Source organism: Poecilia reticulata, linkage group LG14, assembly GCF_000633615.1.
Source record: "Poecilia reticulata strain Guanapo linkage group LG14, Guppy_female_1.0+MT, whole genome shotgun sequence".
Taxonomy (NCBI): Eukaryota; Metazoa; Chordata; class Actinopteri; order Cyprinodontiformes; family Poeciliidae; genus Poecilia; species Poecilia reticulata.
In genome coordinates this window covers 1021062-1031231 of record NC_024344.1, presented here as the reverse complement: position 1 = coordinate 1031231, position 10170 = coordinate 1021062, and the positions used below count along the sequence as shown (strand labels likewise).

Sequence of the window (10170 nt, the reverse complement as noted above, 5' to 3'; positions counted from 1 at the left end):
GGTGGGGGGGGGGGTTGACCTTGGATGACCTCCAAAAACATTTCTTTATATCTTTAAAATGATAGCGGCACAAACGAGATTTTTTGCTGCACAAACGTTTGACACCAATTTTGTCTGATTTGAAGAAGGTGGGGGGGGCAACTTCACTCAGGTATAGCAAGGCACTGTGCAGGTGTTTTTTTTTTTTCTAGAATCGCTCATGTCAAAGCATCATTATTACGTGATTGCATTCCGCAGCAGCAAACCTTAAGACTATCCAACCAATTGTTAGAATGCATCAGCGCCTTAATGCGCTCACACTTTGATCTGTGTCAGTCAGACACCAGGTTAATAAAATATCTCTTTCATCTGCCCCACGCTGGAGCCATTTTGCCTCAGAGCAGAACGCTGCAGAAGCTCGGTCCCATCTCTGATCCGGTGGACCACATCGAGTCACGAAGGCTGAGTCACATTCCAGGTTTAGATCAGCCCCAACATGTTCAAGGCCTATTAGCAAGGGTGTGAAGAAATTATATTGATGTTGGAARTAAAACTGACAAATATARATGAGATTAACYCAGCAGGTGTTYGTCRTTTACTCTGYGCCATTCCTGGAGAAACCCAGCAAAACGCTGAGCTGGGAGCGTTTTCACACATTGCACACCAACATCTCTTATAAAGACTGYTCAGAATCAACATGTTCAAAGCTGATCGTTTTGTAACTGGGTGTGTGGTTTAATATAACTTTTTAATAAGGGGTTTTGTTAATTGTTATTAATCTTAAGAGTTTTTTTGTGTGCTGCCCTGACCAACTTTTGTCACTTTGTGTCTGTTGTTCATTCTAACTTTGGATCAAATGGTTTCAGATGAACTCTTTGGTTCTGCAAGGCTACAATAAAACATGTATTCAAAAAAGTATCAATACTGTAATAAACAGAAATGGGATTTAGTTTAGCTCTTTATTTATTATCACCAGATGAATTTCAAATAGGTGAAGATTCAAGATTCAACTCTGCCCAGTGATGGGCTGCTTCTGCTGACAATGGAAAAGGAACATTATRAAATAGAAAAAGATAGATATCCATTTACATAACTTATTTATGTTTTTTTAACAAGTTATGAKCATAGTTTGTGGACAGGATCCATCCATCTTCCACCWATTTTGATCTGAATCTAAAGAATCCTGGTACCACCACCAGGAATGGCCTCTTCAGAGTAATTTGTACAATAATAATAAGAATTGATTACACTTGGTGATCAATAAAGAACATCAATTGCAAGGAAATCTAATAAAACRTTGTTTATTGACCTTTTGATTGACAACTTGGGGAATGAAAATGCAAAAATGTCATAATTTAAGCAAACTATAAATAAAAATAAAATGCATATAATTTGTAGACAGTGTTTTGCTGCAAGTTTTGAAGAAGAACCAATATAATTCTGTTCCAAATTACAGTGAGAATAAACAAACAGCTGTTATTCACACTACACCATAATGCATCAGACAGTGTGGGAATAKTTAGTAAAACATAAACGCAGCACATCTACCGTACAAACAAATCACATCAATAAGACTTTGGTTCCTCTGTAGCTTTAATGCTACTTAAYTTGAACAAGTAGTGAAAAWTTTTCACCAAAGARCTTAAATTGCACTTATGGTGCTTTAAGGAAACCTTGTCTGCCACCTCAGACACGTGGCAGGCAAAACTAAAAGAGATGTGAATTTCTGAAAATAAAAATGTTGATCATGATATTCATTAGGGTTAAATTCAGAAATGTTGTCTTTTAATCGTCTGATCAGATGAACCAGGGTAGTGAAAATAATGACTGAGACACTGAGCAGGTGGATGTTGGTTCCCCTGCAAACCACTTTTAGTCATACAGACATGTTGAAAGGTTTTGCACAATGTGTCTGTGTTGCAACATTTAGCCTGAAACAGGCACTAAGGAGGGTAAACACAGGCATGGAGCGAGCTTCAGTCCACTTCCGTCAGGCCGCATGGTCTCCTGAACTCTTGTCCGCGCTCATGTATCCACTTGTTCGACACTATTCRCACACACAAAAAGTAAAAGTGGTTTAAATCTTCTGTGATCARGAGAAAATTGAAAAACAGTCATCCTCTGAATGGTTCTGATTTGTACAGAAAAAATTAAAACACCTCTTATCATAGAAACCTTTACACAATGAGGAAATGTCACACCTCGTTGAATTTGTAGGTTTACTTGAAGTACAAAGAAATTAAAAGTTTAGAATTAATTTGGCCTGTTTAGAAAAAGAGAGCTAAATTGATTTGCACTTGAAATAATCAGGAARAATCCAGATTTGCTCAGACCAGTTATGTGTCCATGATACATACATATTTCACACAATGTTYCTTTAAGAAGGTTCTGAACTCAACTCAGAAAATTTCAAATTAAACTTCTCCCTCCAGAACTTAATCACACAGAAAACCTGTGGAGGGAGGAAACTTTGAGTTGCGAAGCTAAATTCTACATAAACCCAGGATTTAGAAATGATATGTAAAAAGAAGGAAACCAAAGTCCCTGCTTTGACGTGCGCACACCTGGAGACCAACGTAAAACACACCTGGAGACCAACGTAAAACACACCTGGAGAGCAACGTAAAAAAACATCTGACCTCTTGCCAACAATTTTTTGCAACCAAGTATTAAACCACATTTTGCTGAGTAACAGAAAGCTTGATTTTAGATTTCTGTTGATCTCACTCTCTTTCAAGTTCATCAGGTGACTCAACAGCTTTACTGTCAACTTCCAAATAKTCTTAGAAATTTGTGCTTAAATAACCACTTCAGCGGGCTGCACAGTGGYGCAGTKGGTAGAGCTGTTGCCTTGCAGCAARAAGGTTCTGGGTTYGATTCCYGGCCCCGGTCTTTCTGCATGGAGTCTCCATGTTCTCCCTGTGCATGGTGGGTTTTCTCCAGGTACTCCGGTTTCCTCCCACAGTCCAAAAACATGACTGTCAGGTTAATTGGTCTCTCCAAATTGTCCCTAGGTGTGAGTGTGTGTGTGCATGGTTGTGTGTCTCTGTGTTGCCCTGCGACAGACTGGCGACCTGTCCAGGTGACCCCGCCTCTCGCCCRGTACGCTAGCTGGATATAGGCACCCGCGCCCCTCCCGACCCAACCGAGGGACCAGGGTGTAAGAAAATGGATGGATGGATGGATGGATGGATGGATGGATAACCACTTCAGCACCTGGCTTATAATGACGAGCCTCTAAGACATATCAACAGTAATTACTCATGGCCAAATTGTACATCGGAGAAAAATATAAAAAATCTGAAGGTAAAATGTGTTGGACTGAAAGCAGCTTTTTGAGTCAGCAAGTGTGAACTGTCAAACTGGATAATGTAAATTCTCTTCAAGGGTTGGGATTAGAGTAATTGGTGTGTAAGCATTAACATCTAAAAATACATGACCAGAGGCGCAGGAGTGGAGTCAGGTGTGTAGGTTATGTAGAACTAGTGTAACTCTGTTGCACTGTCATTTCAACAATATACGTAATATACAGTAAAACAAAATGATCATTTTCAGAGCCATATTGTTATAGACTGAGGTTCAGACAACATAAACTAAGAAACTAAACTGGGTTGTCTAATTTTCTTAATTTTATGAAGAAGCTTTGTTTGCAGAGCAGAACCAGCCTTTTTAAAGTCACGGCTGTGATGATGGAAAATAAAACACACTCTCCATAAGATTTCAATCTGACATGCTACTGATAAGAAAATCAAGCTATGATGTTTCCTCCACAGCAAAGCTGGAACTGATGGTGGATGTGSAGAAACTTCCAATATGTAGGTGAAATAAAAATCCTTGTGCTGGACTGCAGTGCAGAGTTGTGCAATATATTTACGAGGTTCCCGTCAAGCTGGAGCTGGGTTGTTTCGCTATGACAGGAATATACTGTGTGGTCGTTATGGGAATGTCTTGTAGAGTATAGAGCATCTCCAGGAAATTAGCAGTGAAAATCCATTTTAAACAACCAACACTGTAGCAGCATCCCTGACTCCTTTCACAATTAAAGAGCTTTTCTCAAATTTGTCACGATCCAGTCATATTTGAATGAGTTGCAGAGATCTTTGAACGGTCCTAATCAGTTGTGGAGTCAGCTTAATGTGCGTCAAACACATTTTAATACGTCCTCAGGAAACCAGCTGTTACATGAAGAGATCTGAACATGCTGTGTTTTAGTGTCTAAGAGCAAAAACCAAACTTTAATCAGGCAATCCTTTATTTATTGGCAGTGATCTGCTGCGAGACCACTAAAAATATTATTTCCCCTTTTTACTTTATTATATATAAATTAAGTTCAATTTAGTCATTTATAATTTTCTCACAAATCTAAACTCCCCGACTTACCCCATTTACTCCCTACAAGAACTGGACAGGCTGCATGTCTGGTCCTGTAGTCTCCTTCTCCACTTCTGAAGAGATTATACCAGAACACTGCTGTTCCCTGTAGATACATTTGTTTCAGTTTTATATTTATTTCTTTATTCAGTTCAGTTTTATAAGTCTCAAAAACAAAGTGAAGTCATGACAGATTCAAAGTTAAGTTAAGAAGATACATTCAAATTGATCCTTGTGATAAAATAATGCAGTAAAGTTCAGTTTTTATTCAACAAAGAAAGGAACAAATATTGTAAAATGTTCTGTTTATAGTAGAGATTAGAACAAGTTTCATTATTAGAATAATTTGGAAAGAAAGAAAACATTCAGTAAAACAACAACAACAAAGAGATTTCAGGTTTTATCACCTTTCTTGGCCAGATTGCAGCTCCAAAGTCAGGGAAGACTGTCGCTCCTCCGGCCTCGACGTCACTCATCTGAGAACCAACACAATTACAAATGAGGACGTAGAAAACTTTACCACCACAATAACAACACTGTGAAGCTTATACCCCTAATTTAGGGTATTTGTAACTTTTTTGTCCTCTCAGACTGATAAACATCCGTAGTTAAAGACAATGGAAGAATTAAATAGATTGTCACATGGATAAAATTCAGGTTGAAAAAGATTTAGACCTCGTCTGCTTTTGCTGAGATAGAACGTTTGTAATAACTGGTGTTTTCTGTTTTCTAAGGGTTTGTTTGCTGTGTTACAACAGTGTTACTATCAGAAAATGTGTTCACTTCAACCGAGAGTGAAGTTGACATTTATGTCAAATGAGGACAGGAAGGATTCCTGCTCAGACTGAACTGTAACTTATAAATATTTGTCCCTGAGATCAGTCACAGAACAATTTTATCTGAAGTTTTTACAAACAAATATGATCATATTTCTCTCATTGAGAGATAATCTTTACAAAGCAACTCAAATTGCTCCAAATCCCCTGGCACAGTAGAAATTAGCTGTTCTGAAAGGAAATTTTGAAAACTGCTACRCCAGTTTTCAAAACATTTAACTCACATACAATGTAAAAATCTGCAGTCTGGGCTTGCTGCCATTGGAGTGCAACATAAAGTTATGRYACTTCCRGACCAACAACTCCATGTTATAATCTTGCTGTAAAGTTTTATACTTMATGGAAGATACACATATTTAATGAAATACAGYGGGCCTGGAAGTGAAACCTCCCTGAGTGCCAAACAGTTTTTCTGTCATCAGATCATTTATARTGKAGATTTTAAATAAAATCAGCATTTGTTTTCATTCAAACCACTTTWTGTGTGGAGGAASTCCTGACTCCAGTCTGCAGCGGCTCTCTGCACAGCAGCAGAGTTCTGTGCCAGTCATTGATTGATTKGTTGTTTGTGTTTTACTTTATGATATGATTTTGGTTGTAACAGGTACATAGAGCCTTKTATGTTTACAACAAGATTCCCMGCTTATTGCTGTCACTCAATTTATCCTAAGTATGAAGTTTAGATCTGTACTTTGTTTTCACAGAGGCAACGACAGAAAAGCCATTCTCAGAGGAACGAAGTGGCAAAAAGGACTCAGGCAGCCTGAAGTGACCCAGAGCAGATTTTTCTTTTGCCCTTATGTGACCTAAATCTCATCTTTTCATAACAGTCTGAACACCACAAATCAGATTCTATAAATGTGATCCAGACATTGTTTCAATCAGCAGGTACAGCGATCAGTGAGCTCCTCTGCTACGGTGTGTTTTGTTGGACTGACGGTTTACTAATGCCGTCTCTCTGAAGGATTTCTTGCTTTCAGTAATTATCAATTTTTTTCTTAAAAAACAGATTATCTTGTGCAGAGATCGTGGTGTAATGTTTCGGTTTTTCTTTTTCACTCAGAGTTTCCTTCTGTCCACTGACAGAATTTTAAGACAYAAGACCAACCCATCTGCCTTCATTTATTATGATGTATAGTGGGGTGAAAAAAGTGGTCAGCCTTTACCGATTTTATTTTATTTTTTAGCATGTCTTTCATACTTCAGTGTTTTAGAACATTAAACCAATTCAAATGCTAGTCAATCCCGAAATACAGTTTTTAAAAGATGAAATGGCCCTGTGTGAATGTGTGATTTCTCCCCAAATCTTACAACTCTTGGCAGCAACAACTGGCAATAATTTGCAATGAGTCTTCTACAGCTGTGGAAGAATTTTGGCCAACTCATTTGTGCAGAAATGTTGTAATTCATTCACATTGGAGGAWTTTCCAACAGTTTATGGTCAAGCCTCATCGTTGTTTTTCACTAATATTCATATGGTTTGATGTTCTGACACACCAAGTGTGACAAACATGCAAAAAAAAGGGAAATCAGGAAGAAGGCAAACACTTTTTCAGACCACTGTATCCTGTAAATACAAACATACCATAATATTGTTCATCATATGTTGGATTTTGGTGTTTTATGGAGGACGACCTCTCATTTCTGTCTTTTCTTAACCTTAAACACCCCCTAACCTTTCTTTTTTTTTTGACTCCAGTCAAAAGCAGGTTTCTATTCCTGTGTCCCGCAAATAACACCTCCTGTGAGAATAACATGGACTGATTTGGGAGTTTCTGACACAAGGGAAACCACAACCAGTTAGAAAATAATAAGAAATGATATGGAAAACGGATAAAGACCCACAAATACAAAACGGGGCACATGAAATGCAAGTGATATTTGACTAAATGTGATTTGGAATGCAATAGGTGTAGTAGAATAAGGATCTAATGAAAAAAAGCTGTTGTCTATAATGACAAATGTCTTGTGCAAGAAAAACACTGGAAGAAGTCCTAGTTATGAGGAGCAGAGAAAACGTAATGGAATAAAGCTGTGATGAGACGGTATGATCCAGAGAGCAACCTGGGGATTGTAAAATTATTCCTTTTCCGGTCACTGGTTGGGAACGTTCTGTTTAGTCTGGAGCCATTTGAAAAACATCAAGTCTGTTCTGCTTCTTATTAGTTCAACTAAAAAGAACATGCAGCAAAAACCKGGAGTCACTTTTAACACCGTCAACAATCAGCCGGTCAACAATCAGCGGCGACTGAATGCTTGTACTTACGTAGTTTAAAAATGTCGCCAATCGATTTCCAGTGCCTAACCTTTTGAAAGCATCAGGTTCCTCTTTCTATAACGATAAAATTTAAGAGAAAATTCAAGATAAAAACAAGACACATCATTACTTACATAATTTAGGAAGGTAGCAAGTCTATTTCCATCGACCTTGAGACTGATGTCAAAGGGGCGCTGCAACAGATGTTTATACGTTTAACTTATTATCTGAAAGTYTCACACTGGGAGCCTGCCGCTTAGGGCACACACTGCACTCAAATTAAAGGTCAGATTTCATATTCAAACGTTTCAATTTCGACCAGATAAACTGTCCTCATCACACAGTTTTCTTATAGAAGCATACCTTGCACATTATTTACTAAAATAATGGGGAAAAAAAATTAATTAAAATCCTAATGAATTTTAAGTTTTCCATGATGCAAATATTTTCAGTTGTTGACTGAAAAAAATGTAATATTTATCATAGTTTAATTAAAAATCTATCAGATCTTTTAGATGTCTAATGAGGTTTCATATTTAATAAGTTCAAATGTACTAAAAGTAACTGTTTAGCATGCTTTTAAATGATCATTTTAGAGTTTTGCAAAAGTATTCACTACTTTTGAACCACATTTCATCACATAACAACCAAAAATGTATCTTATCTGATTTTTTTAGCAGTATATAATACAGTGGAGATTAGTCTAAATCTGAAATTAATTATTAGAGGAATTTTCAGATTCCACCAAACATCAAAATATCACTAAAAATGAAACTCACCCTTGAGAAATCAAAATGTGGCTCATATTGTCCTCCAACTCCATAGTTTGCAACCTGACAAGCCATTTAYAGAAAGTTAATTAACAGAAAATAAGAAGTGATAAGTGATAATAAAGGTCAATTACCTGGAGTAACTCTGCAGTTTGTACGGTGAGTCCAGTGATGTCTTCTATCCTCTGATTAACTCTTTCGATTACAGGGTCCTCCTCTGCCTCCAACCATGCACTGAATACAGAAACACAAAATGCATGCAGACACACTAAGTGCTCAGTTAAACGTAGGGGACAGCTTATCCAACTGTTAACCTTTGTAAACAAATAATATGGATAAATGCATGTCTGRATCAATCTTTACCTTGTTAAGTAGAACTGGTAAAGACTCTTATAACTCTGGTCTAAATAAATGACAATCCGCTTATTAAAACAGATTGAAAGTTTTAAATACAGGTTATTGGTAAAGTTAGTTATTCTGTGTCKGTATTCTAACTCTGTTTGCTGTTGGACAAAGCGAAGCAGCTTATGTTTCATAGCTATGGAGTAGGAGGGTTTGCAACACTGTTCAGAACCCATCCCTGGTTCTGGACCAGAAAAAAACACAAGCCTGACAAACCACATTACATGGTTTTATGATGGCAGAAAATTATCTGGTGTAACAAACTGAGACATTTACATCAAAATGGCTTAACAAGCACAATTTATTTGATTTATAAATAACCCCAGATGTTGATTCAGCCATTAAATTAATTACACTCCTATATTTAACTGATGTTTCTTTGCCACATACATTTTTTTGTTTTATATCCTCATCATATTCAGACTTAAAATTTTTTCACTTCTTTCAAAATGCTCTGTGTTTCACCTGCTTCTCAAAGAATCTGGTTTTCCTCTGCAAATTATCCATCACCATCTATTAACATTCAGCAGTTCATGCTGGTGATAAATATTCATGACTCTCAAAGAAATTATCAATAATTTTTGGTGTCAGTCTTATTAAAAACTAGAACACAAACGAGCRTGAAATCACATTAATTACTATTGAAGTAAGTTAATCTGAACCACGATGAAACAGTTGTTTGTTTGCTACATAAAAGGTTGCATTTTATAGTGGCCACAAGCAGATATGCAGTAACAGTGAGTAAGAGCATAATGCCTACCAGACATGACATTTTAGAGTAAAACCAGCATAAGGGAGCACATTGATTCTACATCTTTATTACTGACCTTTTGGACACTCTGTAGTTGGCTGTGGTCAGAACTCCTGTTTTGGGATCACGAACAGTAGCTCTGGCAAGCTTAAAAAACAACACAAAGCACGAAATAAACATTATAATAGAGGAACTCATCTACTAGTTCATTTGTTTCCACAGTGGTTTTAGGTTGCATGTTGATTTTCAGCTCATTCACATGACAATGAATCCACCCAACTCTTAAACAATTAAATTACTTTTAGGAAAAGTAACGTAACATAATTGCCAGTGTGATTTGACAATGTAAAGAAATACAAATAGGTAATTAATACAAATAGGTAATTAATGTTGTTTTTCTATCTTCCACACTCAGAAACTTCGTTCAGAAGTGCATCTCTATGCTTTTGTTAAAGCAGGATGATTGTGCTCTGGATCAGGGGCACAAAGACATTGTTTGGTTGAGGTGAAGGACTCGTGCATCACTATAGATCACATGTGTCAAACTCAAGGCCCGCGGGCCACATGTGGCCCGCCRTGTCATTTTATGTGGCCCCCCAGCGTTTTATAGGATCATGATTGACTTAAAATAGGTTTTCAGCACGAATTGACTACAAACTACATCTCCCATAATGCATTCCGATTGTTACCAGCCAACATTACGGCTTCTCGTCACTAGAGAGCAGCAGAGTCACCTTGAGCTGCTTATTGATTTTCCCAGCGAATAAAACTGAGACGTCGACAAGCTAACATCAAAATGTCCAA

General features: G+C 37.3%; 1 protein-coding gene and 1 long non-coding RNA gene across 4 annotated transcripts in view; one reads left to right on the top strand and one right to left on the bottom strand.

Moving 5' to 3' along the window:
- Nucleotides 1-1261: 1261 nt before the first annotated feature.
- The window catches only part of p4ha2 (procollagen-proline, 2-oxoglutarate 4-dioxygenase (proline 4-hydroxylase), alpha polypeptide 2), a 27319-nt gene continuing 18410 nt past the window's right edge, over nucleotides 1262-10170 (bottom strand). Inside the window, exons 9-16 of one of the 3 annotated variants that reach the window (XM_008426898.2) lie at nucleotides 9443-9513; nucleotides 8348-8447; nucleotides 8223-8276; nucleotides 7614-7637; nucleotides 7453-7518; nucleotides 4758-4826; nucleotides 4360-4456; nucleotides 1262-2026 (exon numbers count right to left, since the gene is read on the bottom strand). In XM_008426898.2, the coding sequence (XP_008425120.1) occupies nucleotides 1956-2026; nucleotides 4360-4456; nucleotides 4758-4826; nucleotides 7453-7518; nucleotides 7614-7637; nucleotides 8223-8276; nucleotides 8348-8447; nucleotides 9443-9513 (552 nt within the window). In that variant the 3' untranslated portion in view covers nucleotides 1262-1955. Of the gene's footprint in view, nucleotides 2027-4359; nucleotides 4457-4757; nucleotides 4827-7452; nucleotides 7519-7577; nucleotides 7638-8222; nucleotides 8277-8347; nucleotides 8448-9442; nucleotides 9514-10170 lie in introns of all 3 variants that reach the window. The other 2 variants (XM_017308448.1, XM_017308447.1) reach the window with 2 other exon arrangements.
- On the top strand, nucleotides 5495-6050 carry LOC103475340 (uncharacterized). The gene is made up of 2 exons (XR_535321.2): nucleotides 5495-5790; nucleotides 5891-6050. It is a non-coding gene; the product is annotated as an uncharacterized LOC103475340 (long non-coding RNA).